This window comes from Dendropsophus ebraccatus, chromosome 9, assembly GCF_027789765.1.
Source record: "Dendropsophus ebraccatus isolate aDenEbr1 chromosome 9, aDenEbr1.pat, whole genome shotgun sequence".
Lineage (NCBI taxonomy): Eukaryota > Metazoa > Chordata > Amphibia > Anura > Hylidae > Dendropsophus > Dendropsophus ebraccatus.
In genome coordinates this window covers 84,552,795-84,569,688 of record NC_091462.1, presented here as the reverse complement: position 1 = coordinate 84,569,688, position 16,894 = coordinate 84,552,795, and the positions used below count along the sequence as shown (strand labels likewise).

The 16,894-nt window shown below is 45.1% G+C and overlaps 1 protein-coding gene across 1 annotated transcript; it reads right to left on the bottom strand.

Annotated features, from left to right (window-relative positions):
• Positions 1 to 1,223: 1,223 nt before the first annotated feature.
• On the bottom strand, positions 1,224 to 11,678 carry ARL6IP1 (ARL6 interacting reticulophagy regulator 1). Its single transcript, XM_069983747.1, has 6 exons — positions 11,524 to 11,678; positions 4,487 to 4,620; positions 4,162 to 4,281; positions 3,388 to 3,505; positions 2,318 to 2,402; positions 1,224 to 1,681 (listed from the first exon to the last, which is right to left on the bottom strand). The coding sequence occupies exons 1-6, from the start codon at positions 11,560 to 11,562 to the stop codon at positions 1,563 to 1,565; spliced, it is 615 nt and encodes a 204-aa protein (XP_069839848.1). The 5' UTR covers positions 11,563 to 11,678; the 3' UTR covers positions 1,224 to 1,562.
• Between the last annotated feature and the right edge of the window lie 5,216 nt (positions 11,679 to 16,894).

Sequence of the window (16,894 nt, the reverse complement as noted above, 5' to 3'; positions counted from 1 at the left end):
TTCCTGAGACATCACCCCTGCCGTCCTGCAAAATAATTGTGACCATTTATTTTCTCTCTAACACTATGACCTCTCTATTTCCTAAACTCAACCTTTCTACAACTAAACTTCTCATATTCCCTCACTATAACCAACCCAAACCTGACAGCTCACTCTGTCTGTGGTACTAGCATAACTCCTGTGCATCAGGCTCAATGTCTGGGGGTTATTCTAGACTCTGATCTATCCTTCACTCCATATATCGAAGCACTTACACGCTCCTGTCATCTTTAGCGTGTCATCTTTATCTCAAAAAGATCTCCGGAATCCGCCCATTTCTCACCACTGACACTGCTCAGACTGACTGTCGCCCTGATTCCTTCCAGTCTAGACTAATGTAACTCCCTACTTATCGGTCTTCCTTTCTCTAACTTCTCCCCTCTCCAGTCAATCCTGAACACAGCAGCTAGGCTCATCTTCCTCTTCAGTCGTTACACTGACATCTCCCCTCTGTGCCAGTTACTGCACTGGTTACCCATTAAGTCCAGAATTCACTTCAAACTCCTCACATCTCCACCTACCATCCTTCCAGTGCTCTGCGCTCTGCTAATGATCTCACACTAACATCTTCCATAATCAGAACCTCTAATTCCCGCCTCCAAGACTTCTCTCGTGCTGGACCAGTTCCCTAGAACGCCCTACCCAAAGACATCAGACTCATGCCCAATACTCACAGTTTCAAGCGTGCCCTGAAGACTCATCTATCTATAACATTCCCTAAACTTGTTCCCCCTTCTGTTTCCCTCACTCTTTATCTCTGAAGGTTCCTGCACTTTATATGTTTACTTGCAATCAGATATTGGCGTGTGACTGGCTCATCCTGTTCTTTACAAATATGCACAATGGCTGGACCATGGACAAATAAAGCACTTGTGCCTGGTGTTGACCCAAGTTGTAGTCTGTAAGCTCCAACGAGCAGGTCTCGTATACACTTTGTATTCTTATTTCTTGTAATTATTTAACTGTGCATTATGTAACCTCTGTACTGTATGTATGAAAAAAAAAAAAAAAAAGAAAAAGCTCTGCGGATTATTATTATTATCCTCCATGACAGGGTGTATTGTTTCTAGGGGCCTCTCCGCTCTCTGATCAGCACATCTCCCAACCATGCAAGGATCACACAGCAGGTCGCTATAAACAAGGGAGCAGGGTCACGTGTATGGGAGACATCATAGAAGTCAGGCTTTCTTGTTATTCTACATTTTATTACATCCATTGACAGGAAGACACATTTTTACTTTGCAAGGTATGGAAAGCAAAAACACAATATCACACGAGACACACGAAAATATGGAATATTTACAAGAGTGGAAAACACTTAAAGTGGTAAGGAAACCCAGAAGACAAGGACAGCACTCAGGGAGAAAGACTCTTCATACTTGAGAGGTTTCAGTGCAACACAGATACAGCATTGGCAGTTATTGGGGATCGTAACAGGAACGTTAAGGTCAGACGTGACTTGTAGCCCCCAAAAACAAAGAAAATGCTCCCATGGAAGTTTGAGTTCCGATTCTTGCAGAACTTTATTCATTCTTCTTCTCCTTTTGCTTCAGCAGTTTGTTTATTTCGCGCTTTCCCATTCCAACAAATTTAGTGATGATCCCGTGTTTGTTGAGGCCAGGAAGTAACAAGACAAAGCTCACTGGAAAGAGAACACAATACAGCTCTATTATATCATACGAAGATATATCTTATATATGGCCATTATTAGCTGTAACCTTGGTTACCTAGAAGTGGACACTAGAACTTTATAGTATCTCTCTCAAAGCCTGCTGGCTATGGAGCATGTCTGCTATTGCAGCTTAGTTCAATATGCTCGAATGAGGCAGAGCTGCAATACCCCACACAGCCCACAGCACGGGTGGCGCTATTTCCAGAAGTGGAGCGCTTTCTTCCTATTTTCATTTGAGGACTTCTTGTTTAAGTGATATAATTGATTTTAGAAGGACATTCAACCAGTGTTAATACACCCCATGTGAATAAGCTTTACCCGTGGATATTACTTCCCTATCATAAGCTTTACCCGTGGATATTACTTCCCTATCATATACATGTAATAACATTAGACCGTAAGTGAAATCCTGTCTTCATAAATGCAGAAATGTTGCCTAGTGACCATCCAGTTAGAAAATCTTTAGGAAAATTGTAAATTGATATGATGGAAGCTGTTTTCCCCAGTGGGGATAATGAAAGTGCTATATGATATGCTGTATAGTGGAATATCCACTTCGGCCCCATCCTCTGGGACTTGGCCCTTCCCCTTTATAGGAACACTTACCAATAATGTATGTGAGGAAGAGGTTATGGACCTGCTGTCCGATCCAAGCCATGATAGCAAGGGCGGTGATCATCGACATGAAGTACTAGACAGAGACAGGACATTATGTTATTGATGGGTGTCAGCACATAAAACCCTAAGCAGGACAATTCCATGGATATCGAAATTGTGTTAAAGGGATAACCACTTTATATGCTCAGACTATTAGTAAGGGGCCTTTTACACAGGGTGACTAGCAGCCAGGAGCATCGATATAAACGCTCCTGAAGCCGATAATTGGCCAGTGTAAAAATTACATTGATCAGCTGAACACCAGGCAAAAGATCAAGACTTTAAAATCTATCTTCATCAGCCCCAGATTGTTCTGTGTAAATGAGTTTGTGCAGCAAATAAAGATAAAGGGAAACTGACAGCACAGATATGCATGCATTTGTGCTGTCAGTTTCCAGATCACAAGCAGTAGTCTATACTTACCAACCATGCTGCTTGTAATCTGGCATCTGGTTCTCTGGGCCCTGAACAAACAGTCGGTGTGAGACCTGGAGAGCCAGATTGCAAGCAGCATGGCTGCTAAGTATAGACAGCTTGTGATCTGTAAGCGGACAGCATGGATATACACATCTGTGTTTCCAGGGTTCCATCTGCTCAATTTCTCATGCCATGTAAACGCACAGCAAACAAGCCACTGATGGCTATAGTTTATGGCCCCTACAGCTGAGAACGATCTATGCCTATGAGGAGACACAGAGGGAGGGGAATGGTCACATGTTCCTCCATCTTACGGACAGGATAACCATTCAGCATACAGAGCCGGCACTTTTGATTTTAGCTCTATGAGAGCTGCTGGCAGTGAGGGCAGAGAGTAGACTTACTAATACTGTACAATTAGCAATTTTACTATTTAGTAGCCAACCTCTCTCTATATAATAATAATAAAAAAAAAAATTTATATATATATATATATATATATATATATATATATATATATATATATATATATATATATATATATATATATATATATATATATATATATATATATATATATATAGGGGGGGGGGGGGGCCTACCATCTTGGGCTTTTCCTCTTTTAGGACAAAGAGACGTTTCCACCATCCGATGATCCTCCTCCGGGTCTTCACAAGGTTACTGCAGATCTCATGCAGCCTCTGCTGCTGCTCAGTGGTCCTGTACAGGAAAAAGGGACAGATTCATTCTCAAAGCTGCTGAAAAGTCTCTAATGTACACAGCGCTAAACCAACTGGTATGCTGGAGCAAGACAGGGGGAGGGGGCATTACAAAGAGCATGTTCACACAGGGCAGCTACATGTGGCTTTTCTGTTTGGTTTCTGAAAATGCAAAATCCACACCGTATCTTGGTACCAGTATAGTGGATGCTTATTTTTTACTACCAACAGGTCATTCGTTTTTTTTCAATAACAGTTTTTGTTTTGTTCTTTTATAGAGGGATCCAGCATGGATAGGGTATGTATATGATAGACTTGCACCCACCCAACCTTCACTAGGGTAAACTTTTTAATGGCTTTGAGAAGCCCACAGATCAGGGGAATGAGTAGGGAGCAGCATATTTCACTTCCCCACTGTCAATCTCTAGATTAATAATGGATCCACCTCAACAGAGATTGATGCAAGCAGGGAGTAAAATGTGCTACCACCCACTTTTGGCTGGTTCTTCCGATCCATGGGGATCTCAGTAGTCAAATCTTAACCCAAACTTTTGATAGTGCACATTTACACTGATTAGTCTTTTAACGCTGCTGGCTGGCATATTGCTGGGATATACCACATGCCTAGTATGTATGCTATTATAAGTCTGTACTAACCAAGTGTTGGAACCAAAGATTCTGGGAGCCAGTGTTGGAACAAGATAGTCAGCCAGGCACAGACACATGATGAAACAGGAAACACCAGAGAGCACCGATGGATCCAGGTAATAGATCATCCTACATAAGAAGAAACACATGTCAGCAAGATGACCACAGCTCCTTTCTTATTGGGAAGAGCCTGTTCCAGACTGCTGTGCACAAGATTTTGGACAGGAGTGGCCCTAGAGCTCCTCAGCAAGCCGTAGACCAAATAACCCTTAACCTTATACATGTAGGTTACCAGGCAATGTAGTAAACATGAAACTTTCAAACATTTACTTACAGAAATATAAAGGACACTGCCCCCATTATGGCTGCTGGAAACCAAGGCTTCTCCCAGCGAAGGGCACGGTCAGCAAGCAGGACCACCTCACCCCATCCTTGGAAATGCTCCTCAAGGCTAGCAGTCTCAGCAGCCTGCAAAGACATTGTAGTTATAGAAACCAAATCAATACTTATCAGTTCCATTCCATGCACTGCATTATTCACAATAGATAGATCTCCTATGAAGTCTATTGTATGGATCCCTAAACAGTTAATTCTCTTCTCCACAGAGAACCCTACCCTAATGATAGCCCATGCATTTTTATGGGTCCAGGGCCCATCAGGTCACTAGAAGAATAAGGCACTCTATCAGTGCCTATATAAATTCACTATTCACAGCTGTACAATACAGACTTTCCTGGTATGATTTCTCATCTCATAAGGTAATCTATCACATTATAGCCGAAGGGGGAAAAAACCAAAACCCACTACACCGTAGTGCAGACTAGGAGCAGAGACGGAGTCACCACCAACATGGAGACTCCAGTCACTTAACCTTCACATCAGTAGAGGACAATCGGATTACTGGACTGGGTGTTTTCTGCAGCTCCGACCTACAGGCTTCTACCAGCACATGTAGGAGACACTATATATTAGTCTCGTGTTATCTACATTAACCCCTTTATATAGGGTGCACAGGCAGTACTATTTTTATCATCTGCAAGCATTCCTTCCATGCACATAAGATAACCCATCACCTGAGAGGCAGAGTGGTCTTGTTCTAATAAACCCTTTCAGGACGGACAGGCCGGGCACAATAGAGAGCAGGCCATTTTTTGGAGTATGGTTGTTTGAGTATATTATATGAGGATAAGCATTTTAGAACAGAATCTGGACAATCCTATCACGTGTGACAGTTCCTCCGATCTTACAGTACAAAGGGGAAGTCACGTGTCGGATGGGGTGTGAGACCACAAGAATTGTTAGAATTTTATAATGCTTTCCCTTCAGATGGCAAAGGCCTTGTGCTACTCCCTAACACTGATGGAAATAGTCAATTCCCTTTCCCCAAAACCCCAGAAATACAGAGCAGACAGTCCCACGGTGTTGTGGGAAAGGTTATAGTGTGAAGACAAGAGGTTGGTCAGAGACCCCTACTCCAGAATAAGCATTGTATAATGTGAAGCACTTGGGATTGTGGGAAGGAGCCGAGACCACAGATGTGTCTATTCCATCCAAGACCATTGTCATTGTGGGCAAGAATCACCAAGTTCTGTAATGGAGGAAATCCCCGATGTCATTTGGGTAAGTCCGGTGTGCGATGTCTTGCTCAGCACCAAGAAAGTGTCCTGACAAGGCCACACAGAGGGAAACTCAGCGTCATCAAATAAGTCATTGGACCCAGTCTATGCAATATGGATCCAAGAGACAAAGCCTTATCCCACAGTCAGGAAATGCCTAGTAAGGAGTCCCAAGTTTTAATGGGAACCTGTCATTACAGTCTTACTGCCTGAACAAGTCATCAGGACTTGGTTCCCCTGCCCCACCAGCCTTCATTGACACATCTCTCCCTGTCTGGGTATAGAATACTCAATAGTGCCAGTCTGATGGCAGAAGCCTTAAGTCACTGATCTATTCAAAGCCAGAAATATCATGAGAAGCGTCATTGCATTAGGAAACCATATGAGAAGGGGATAGGAATCAACACGACCTACAACCTGCGCACGCCACATGAACAAGAACCAATACATTTTCCTCCAATAGTCTATGCAGCATTGTATAAGGGGAAAAAAACCTAACATAGCTGTTTCTGATTATACAGCAAGTGAGTTGGTTGGTTCAGCTGCAGAACGCCGTCTGGATTTCTACCAAACTGACCAAAGTGCATGTCAGTAACCAGCAGGACAAGGTCAGGTCTGTCAGCTGAAACACAACAGGTTCTGAGAAGAACGCCAGGGCTCACACACAATACGCTCATCATACTAAGGCTATATTCACACACCTGTAGTGCAGCAGACTGCACTATGACTGCGCACCTGTAGTGCACCGTGCTTCAGCGATCCAGGCCACAAAATGCAGTCCGCATTACAGCACGGATCGCAGCCCCGTACACACATACGGACGCGTGAACCGGGCCATTGAATACCATTGGTTCTATGTTCTGTCCGCAATTGCGGACAGAACGACGGATGTGTGAATGTAGCCTAAGACTGGTCACAACTGCTATAATGAAGTCAATGCAAACCATCCCTGGAGTAATGGAGGGGCACAGCAACAGTGCCAAAACCACATAAATGACCATGCCCCTAAAGGGGTAACAGTCTCAGCAAATGCTGGGTATTTAATAAGATTTTCCAATATACTGTCTGTGCCACCTCCTCATTGTTTTGAAGATCTCTGCTCGCTTTAATAGGACCCGTCACTGTTTGCTCCTGGCAGATACAAGTCTGTCCTGACCAGAGCCGATAACAAACAACCCTGGCAGGTAACAATGAGATATGGGGCCTATTAAATAGCGAAAACAGTTCTTCTGAAATCATGACCAGGGGGGGGGGGGGGTTTAGACTGATCAGGAGAACAAGCCACAAGAGTACTACATGAGCAGTCAGTCCCGGCTCTGTTACATGACTTGCATTGGAAGTCCTTGGGGCCCATCAATAATAATAATAATTTTTAGTTACATAGCGCCAACCGATTCCGCAGTACTTTACAATTCTGGGGGTACATACATGGACATAAATCAGACATTACAGAGATCTGTCCATGTCTCAGACAGAACAGGGAGAGGAGCATGTGGCAGCGCAGTTGTCTCCTCACTCATTCTACTGATCATATTTTATATGTTAGAGAATCCACCTCCCACTTGTGTTGTATACTCTCCAGTTTGGAGAGCAGGAGAAGTTTTTTTATGGGGATTTGCTCCTGCTCTGGACATTTCCAGACATGGACAGAGGCGGCAGCAGAGAGCACTGGGTCAGACTAGAAAGAATACACCACTTCCTGCAGGACACAGATTTTTTTTTTTTTTTTTTTTTATAGAAGTAAATTACAAATCACTGGCATGTGCTAGGACCAGTTGATTTCTTTTGTGAACTACCCCTTTAAAAAAGGTAAAGTTCACATAGTATAATATTTAGATATTATAAAGATTACTAATATTTAGATATTATATATAAAGATTACTATATGAAACAAATATTGTAAATATTTGTTCCATTGATTTGAATGGTGTATTTAAGCATCAAGCTTATGGATTTCTACTAGGCTCATGGGATGGCTAGGACAGCTACTGAAAGTTATGGCCCACCATATGTAAACATACTGTACTGGGGACTGCCAAGGTAGAGACCCCCCTCTCCACCTGACAGAGTATAGAGATAGGATTTACAACACAGATGCCAATCCAATCAGTGTAACCTAGCAGAGGTATATAGAAAGGGGGGTGCCGATGGCCTCTACCACCATCACACAAGCTCTGAAATGGAAACCTCAGGGTACTGACTGTGTATTGTTCAGAAGGTCTGCGCAGAGTCTGACGGAAGGAAGGGGGTAATATAAGGACAGAAGACACATTCATGCCCCAAACAATACTGACTGAAGTCTCGGCTCCAGAACCATGTACCGCTCTGTTCACATCTGCTTTGTAGTTGCTCTTAAATCCTAGGAAGAGAACAGGAGCCCACTATCGGCTTCATTGTACGACTGACACCAGCTGCAACCGATTGACATGTAATGGGATCTGTCTGTGCGGTGATGTGTTCTATGGACAGGAATAGGACTGTATGGTGAGGTTCCCTTCCTGTCACATATGACCGACACCGAGATGGAGACCCCAAGTACAGATGTGAAGAGTCTAAAAGCTCTGCACTACTTCTGAGGATCATTCTAGCGGTATGCCAGGGTGTCAATGCTTATCACTTTGCTGCACACAGTCCACACCAAACAAGTGAATCAGTCCCCCCCCCCCCCCCCCCCCCCCCCCCCCCCAATAATCAATGATGGATGTAGAGCTACATTTGTTCTAAATCTTCCCATCACAATCAGTTTCTGAAACTGAGCATGCCCAGAAGAGGAAGAGACCCAGGAAATAACCCCAGAGCACATGACCATTTGTAAAAAAACTGTATTATGGTAAAAATGGACAAAAACCTTTATTTTTTGAAGGATTACTACAAATGGATCCTGAATCCCATTCTGTAGGATATGTTCACGTACATGAACAGATTGGCTATAACTGATGAGACAACAGAAATGTGACCCCGGCCTTACTGTCACACTTTCTGCCCACATAGCACCTTGCAGGGACAGAAATAACCACCCCAATGTCTGTGCCTTTCCTTCTTACCCCTCCCGTGTCTATATGGCGGTGAGACATTGGGTCCCTCTGCAAAGTGTTGCCTGTCTGACATGCCTTGGGGGAGGGGAGACTTCTCGTATCATACAGGTGGCGCACATCCAGATCAGTATACGTTTTAAACATGACAATTTTTTTTTAACACACATACACCATATAACGTGTGGTACAGAAATAAACCCACCCTTAGGGTCCTATTACACAGAGCGATTTTTAACGATTAACGTCTAACGATAACTGATTGCAAACGAGATTGTTTATCGTTTACCTGAAATCGCTCACCATATTACACATAACGATTGTCGTTAGGTACGATCATTACTGCAATTGTTATTGCGACCGTTACTATAAACGTTTTTTCCTTTTGATCCCAGTAAAACAATCAACAATGTGCAATTACACTGAACGATTAGTGAACAAATGCGGAACTTGAGCGAACGAATATAGAATTACAGCGAACGATTAACGATAATTTTAGGTTTAGATCTAAATCAATGATCAACGACATACAAACGATTTTTGGATCGTTGCCTGCAATTACACAGGACGATTATCGTTTACATTCAAACAATATAACTTTTTTTGCACAATAATCTTCCCGTGTAATAGGGCCCTAACTCTCGCTGTCACAGCCTTTAGGGTCAGCGGTGTAGGGTTACCAGAGATAGATAGAGGACAGTATACAATTCCTTCCCATTGTGATAAGCAGCCTAGATCCACAAACAGCAGTGGGTTCTCCATTGTTGGGATATTCCGAAAGGCCCATTACAGACCTGTAGTTCATCACAAGTCTCCAGCATAAACCCCCACAGGGACAATGATCAGAAGTGCAGGCTTTGTGGTGCCATGTCAGCCCCAAGCAGGTTACACTATAATATATGTGCGTGGGGGTTGGGAAAATTCCATCCATATACACTAGACATTGCACAAACGTGACGATGTTCAGATCTGTTATGGCAAATGGCAATAGCGTGGCTGTCACCCGGGTATAGAGGGGAAATCTGCAGGAAACAACAGATCTGCTGCGTGGTCATTGGTGGGCAAGTGTCACCACATCCTATGGGTCCTTCACCTTAGTATAATGCACAGCAAACATGGAAACAATCAGCAGGGAAATCTACAGAGTAAAGGTAAGCACTCGGCTGTGCGCTTCTCCCCCCTCTTTCTAGTGTGTCAGGATCAAAACTTTACACGTCAAGTGTTTTGGGGGTGACAGGTGCATGGGTCACATCCTTTTTTTCTGTTACTGTATTTTCTATTTTACCGTGATTTTTTTCACCTACATTTATGTATCCCGGGGTATGTTTCTTAGCTCTGTGTGTATAGATGGTTGATGCCCCAATGGTGGGCACTGCAGGTACCTCCCCTGTGTGTATAGATGGTTGATGCCCCTATAGTGTGTAGTGCATGTACCTCCCCTGTGTGTATAGATGGTTGATGCCCCTATAGTGTGTAGTGCAGGTACCTCCTCTGTGTGTGTATAGATGGTTGATGCCCCTATGCTGTGTAGTGCAGGTACCTCCCCTGTGTGTATAGATGGTTGATGCCCCTATGGTGTGTAGTGCAGGTACCTCCTCTGTGTGTGTATAGATGGTTGATGCCCCTATAGTGTGTAGTGCAGGTACCTCCTCTGTGTGTGTATAGATGGTTGATGCCCCTATGGTGTGTAGTGCAGGTACCTCCTCTGTGTGTGTATAGATGGTTGATGCCCCTATGGTGTGTAGTGCAGGTTCCTCCCCTGTGTGTATAGATGGTTGATGCCCCTATGGTGTGTAGTGCAGGTACCTCCCCTGTGTGTATAGATGGTTGATGCCCCTATGGTGTGTAGTGCAGGTACCTCCCCTGTGTGTATAGATGGTTGATGCCCCTATAGTGTGTAGTGCAGGTTCCTCCCCTGTGTGTATAGATGGTTGATGCCCCTATAGTGTGTAGTGCAGGTACCTCCCCTGTGTGTATAGATGGTTGATGCCCCTATAGTGTGTAGTGCAGGTTCCTCCCCTGTGTGTATAGATGGTTGATGCCCCTATAGTGTGTAGTGCAGGTTCCTCCCCTGTGTGTATAGATGGTTGATGCCCCTATAGTGTGTAGTGCAGGTTCCTCCCCTGTGTGTATAGATGGTTGATGCCACTATGGTGGGCACTGCATGTGGCTCCCCCTGTGTGGGCAGAGGATTGATGCCACTATGGTGGGCAGAGGATGTCCCTATACTGGGCACTGCATGTAGCTCCCCCTGTGAGGGCAGAGGATTGATGCCACTATGGTGGGCAGAGGATTGATGCCACTATGGTGGGCAGAGGATTGATGCCACTATGGTGGGCAGAGGATTGATGCCACTATGGTGGGCAGAGGATTGATGCCACCATGGTGGGCAGAGGATGGATGCCACCATGGTGGGCAGAGGATTGATGCCACCATGGTGGGCAGAGGAGGGCCCTATACTGGGCACTGCATGTAGCTCCCCCTGTGTGCCGGGCCCGGGCCTTATGCCAGGCACTACAGCTGCTGGGCACCGTGTTTACCACTAGAAGCCCCGGCTGCCCACCTGCCCCGTCATAGAGAACATGTGACCCCCGATCACGGCTCCCCGAACAGATAACGATAAGGGAGAAAACCAACCGCAGCCGTGAGACAGAGCGGGCCGAGAGGAGACGGCGAGCCCTCCCGGTATTCCCGCACCACCCCCGGCGCCGGGCCGCACTCACCAGCTGGTTAACGCTCCTGTTGTCCCCCGGCTCCGCCATTGTCCTCAGCGCAGCCCTGCCCCAGTCACACTGTGCTCACAATCTGCGGTTTTCTCGCCAGAGCCGGACATAAATAACTGCTTCCGCCAGGCAGCTCGGGCGCATGCGTGCTGTGATTGGGCGACTCGGGGATAAACGTCGTCATGACAGCCAATCAGCGCGCGCCGTCCAATAACAAGACGGTTCAAATTTAAATACGGGGCTCGTGCAGCCCCAATGACGTCACCGGCGTCCTGCCCGTACTGTATGTAAGCCGCATGACGTCATCTGGCCCACATAATGACAATATGCATTATTTGAAAGAGGCACAAGCGAGCAGATGGCATTGGTGAGGGAGCAATGCAGATGATTGGATTGTTTCAATTATAAATGGCAATTTGAATAAAGTTGTGCGATGCTCAGGGTGAATACACACTATCAGGTTATGTTGCTGTTGCATTGCACTTTTCTACTGCTATGAAACTCTTTCAATATTTACAGTGAGGAGTATGGACTATTGTACACTGTAAAAATTGCATATGATAAAATTAAATTAGAATAACTAAAAATACATCATAAATACGAGACCAACTCGTAAGAGCGTACAGACTACGAACTGGAGGTAACACGAGGCACAGGTGCTTTATTTGCCCCTGGTCCAGCCATTGTACATAGAAGGAGCTGGACAAGCCAGTTACACTCTAATGTCTTGTTACAGGAGAAAGATATAAAGTGCATGGAGCCATCGAAGATATAATAGAAAGTGAGGAAACATTAAGTATTGGGTATGAGTCTGAGGTCTTTGGCTATAGCGTTCTAGGGAACTGGTGCAGCACGAGAGAAGTCTTGGAGGCGGGAGTGGGAGGCTATGATCATGGAAGATGTTAGTGTAAGATCATTAGTGTAAGATCATTAGCAGAATGTAGAGCACAGGTAGGATGGTAGGTGGAGATGAGGGAGGAGATGTATGTAGGTGCAGAATTGTGGAGATCTTTATGGATGAGGAGTTTGAACTGAATTCTGCAATTAGTGGGTAACCAGTGCGGTGACTGGCACAGGGGGGAGACGTCAGTATAACGGCTGGAGAGGAAGATGAGCCTGGCTGCTGCGTTAAGGATAGACTGGAGAGGGGAGAGCGATTAGTAGGGAGTTACAGTAATCAAGACGGGAATGGATCAGGGCGACAGTAAGAGTGAGCGGTGTCAGTGGTGAGAAATGGACGGATTCTGGAGATGTTTTTGAGATGTAGAAGACAGGAGCGTGTAAGAGCTTGGATATAGGGACTAAAAGATAGATCTGAATGGTCTAGAAGGCATTAATCTCAGATAGCAGAACTCCCTGCTGGGGGACCGAGCTAAGGGTCCTATTACACAGGCCCGATCTGTTAGACTGGCGCTTGCTTACTGAGCCTATTACACGGCCCCATAATCATTTAGCAAGCCACTTGTGGTCCTGGTCAGTTTGTGGTCCTGGTCATCTCCTGCGCTCTGCTTCCTCCCCAGCTTCAGAGCTGCAATCACTGGCCGGGACCGCAGCAGCCAGTGATTGGCTGAGTGGCCTGTCAGCTTAGAAGGGCAGCTCTGAAGCTGCAGCTTTTGGGGCCGGGAAGGAAGCAGAGAGCAGGAGAGGACCGGGAACATGGATAGGCAATGTAAACTGTTTGTTGAATCATCAGCCGCGCATTGCTATTGCATTGTGTGGTCAGCGCCCGATGATTTAGGTCAGGGGGTAAAGAAACTATTAGCAGATGATCATTTCATCAGCTGATTGTTGTCTCTTCTTTGTTTGTCTCTTTATTTGTTTCTTCTGCCTGAGAAGATGAGATAACTTTTTAGCCCATTTGTTTCCTGTGCTGCCATAGGATGAAATTGAATATTACAATTTTTAGTAGTTGAGTTAAGTGGATCTGTCAAAATGTTTGGCTTCAGCAATGTTATCTGAACCTGAGTAATTGGCATTTGATTCTAGGTGGCTGAAGAAGTTGGATGCCGCCCTCGGGAGTCCTAGAAAACGCAGACACAGCCATAGGCTTAGCAGTATCCTGACAGAGGGAATGCAATGTACAAATAAACTGAAGACAAGATCTGGAGCTCGCCTACACTCTTGGTACACTTTATGGCCAGCAGGAAAGTAACCTTCAGGTACAGGTAATGATGAAGGACTTTCACATGTCCTAGAGCAGGGCTCTCAAACTCGCGGCCCGCAGGCCAACTGCGGCCCTCAGGGCACTAGTTTGTGGCCCCCACCTCAATGGTAACTTTACTGTAAGTGCGGCCCTGTGTCACTGACACTGTGCTCTACGTAGTGCAGGCTGAAAGGAAGGAATCTGATAGCGGCTGTCTGCGTTTATGTAATAGGGATTCCTGGCTAGCCCAGAATGTGCCAGACTTTGTAATTATTGGTGCCAGACTTGTGGTGTGAACAGTGACCTTTATGTTAGGTTGTGCAGGGATTAAAACAATACGGCCAGTGTGTGCCCCATTTTGCACTTCCTCGCATCGTTTTAGGGTAGCTTCACACGTACCAACTTGCAGCGTTAATAACACTGCGAGTCGGCTAGGTCCTGGCAGACCACTTTCAATACATACACACAGCGGTCTGAACGACCGCTGCGTTTATGTAATTCTGACGACCGCTTAACCCCTTCAGCTGCCGCCCGGCTCCCGCTGTGCTCCAGCTCTGTATACATTACCTGTCCTAGCTGTAAGGGGTCCCGGCGTACTGCTCTCCCGCCCGGCCAATCAGTGGCTGCGGCAGGGCAACACACTGATTGGCTGGGCGGGAGAGCAGTACGCCGGGACCCTGTGCAGCGAGGAGAGGTAATGTATACAGAGCGGGAGGCGGGCAGCAACAGAAGGGGTTAAGCGGCCGGCAGAATTACATAGACGCAGCGGTCGTTCAGACCGCTGTGCGTATGTAGTGAAAGAGCTCTGCCAGGACCTAGCCGACTCGCAGCGTTATCGCAGCGTTAGTCGGTACGTGTGAAGCTACCCTTAAGGTGGACCACTTTTCTCTTTTCTATTACAATGATTGCACTGTGTAAACAACAACATTCAAATTATCAGATTAAAACAGGAATTAGGTAAACGTATTGTTTATTTTTTTAACATTCTTAACATTTTTGGACCTCCCCCAAAAAAAATCCTGGATGCTCCCCTGGTGGGGTATAATGCTCTCGGAGGCGGGACATCAAGCGGGCTTATTATGAAATTGCGCCATTACCCCGGGCTCAGAAGCGGAAAGGACTGCGGAAATTGCTGCTCAGCAGGACATAAAAAAAAAGCGGGAAAGAGGCTAAACACAGTGAAACCAAGTGAATATATTATTACACAACCCCAAACATGTCTTCTACTAAGCCTGCAGTGAAGAGAAAGGTTGGTGATGAGCACAGACAATTTCAGGAAAAGTGGGAAGTGCGATATTTCTTTGTTGAGCACAGGAGCATCCCGACGTGTCTTATTTGCACAGAGAAAGTTGCAGTGCACAAAGAATACAATTTGGAACGTCATTACACAAGTAGACGTGCTGAAGAGTATGAAAAATACCAGGGAGATGAGAGAGCAAACAGGGTTGCTAATCTTAAAACACATCTATTGAGGCAACAAAATTTATTTAAGAAAGCAACCAAAGAGAATGATGCAGCAGTCGAAGCTAGCTACGTGGTTAGTGAAATGATTGCTAAAGCAGGAAAGCCATTCAAAGAAGGTGAATTTGTAAAAAAAATTGCATATTACAGGCTGCAAGTATTGTCTGTCCAGAAAAGAAAGGTCAGTTTAGCAACATCAGCCTTTCTGCCAACACCGTAGCAGAGCGCATATCTGACCTGTCAAGGAAGCAAAAAGGTCGCTTTACGATCGCGAAACGTGCGTTGGGGAACTGACCAGACCGGTGACTTTATGGGTAAGATGCAATGATTATTTATATGGCTTGTGCAATATGTGTGATTATATTTACATTTGAGCATAGTGCGGACCTTTATGCACTAAGAAGCTCATAGATAGTGCTGTTTATAGATGGTATTGATGAGACGCAGTTGACTGAACACTATGTGGGTGTAGAGCAAGACATGCCTTAGTATACTGTGGTCCGGTACACATACAGCTGTAATAGCAATCAGTTTGCACTATTTGCACTTTTTTCTTTGAATACTGTTTACAGCACATAGCCTTACTTTAAAAAGGAAAAAACACTCTTTCTTGTTTCCCTAATCACTTCTTCTGGAACTTTTTTCATGTTTGGAATTGCCTCTTGGTTATTTTATTGTATTTTTATTGTCTAAAATAAAGATGTTTGATTTTTATACGGGTGTTGATCCAATTTCTGTAGATATGTATATTATGGGGGATCTCCGTGATTACTAGATGGGATGAGTATTAATTGTAGAACATCATCACTTGGTGATGTGCATTCATCATCCACTGGAGTACCTGTATATATATTTATGATTAACTGTGTGAGAAAGCAAAATGTTTCAGTGTATACTCAGTCGCTCTTGATGAGACCACAGACATTACCGACACTGCCCAGCTTGCAATCTATGTTCGTGGTGTTGATGACAATTAGTGAAGTTGCTCACAGTGATTGCAATGCATGGCCAGACCACCGCTCAGGAGATATTTCATCAGCTGTGTGATGCCATTGAGAATGCTGGTTTGCATTGGAGGAGGTTTGTTGGAATCAGGGGCGTAACTAGAAATGGCTGGGCCCCATAGCAAACTTTCCAATGCCCCCCCCCCCGGTCAGTCCTCTATAATGGTGCCTGGAGCTCTGACCCTGCCCTCCAATTGTACATGCAAGTACGGCAGAGCAGAGGGCACTTGCACACATACACCTACGTCTAGGGCCGTCTTTATAGCTCCTGCACTAAACCTGAAGATGTTCCCGTTTCACTCAACAATTATCATCATGATTTACTACTTTATAAACAATCATATTAATAATTAATCCGTCTTTGGCTCTGTTCCCACATTTGCGTTACCAAATGCAAAGCCAAACAAATCCCCCATGCAGTACCCACTAGCCGTATGGCCAATAATCCTGGTAACAGCACACGACTTCTGGGGAAGAAATGGTTTTGGCCACATGCATTGTATGAATCTTTTTTTCTACATGAATACTGCATATTGTCTGTAGCCATTCTCCTCACTGGATTGGTAGGCAATAACTTCACATAATGCACATTTAACACCGCCTTACCAGGCATGATACCACCATACTGTGACTGGATAACACCGCCATACCAGACCTGACCAATACCGCCATACTGTGACTGGATAACACTGCCATACCAGACCTGACCAATACCGCCATACTGTGACTGGATAACACCCCCATACCAGACCTGAACAATACC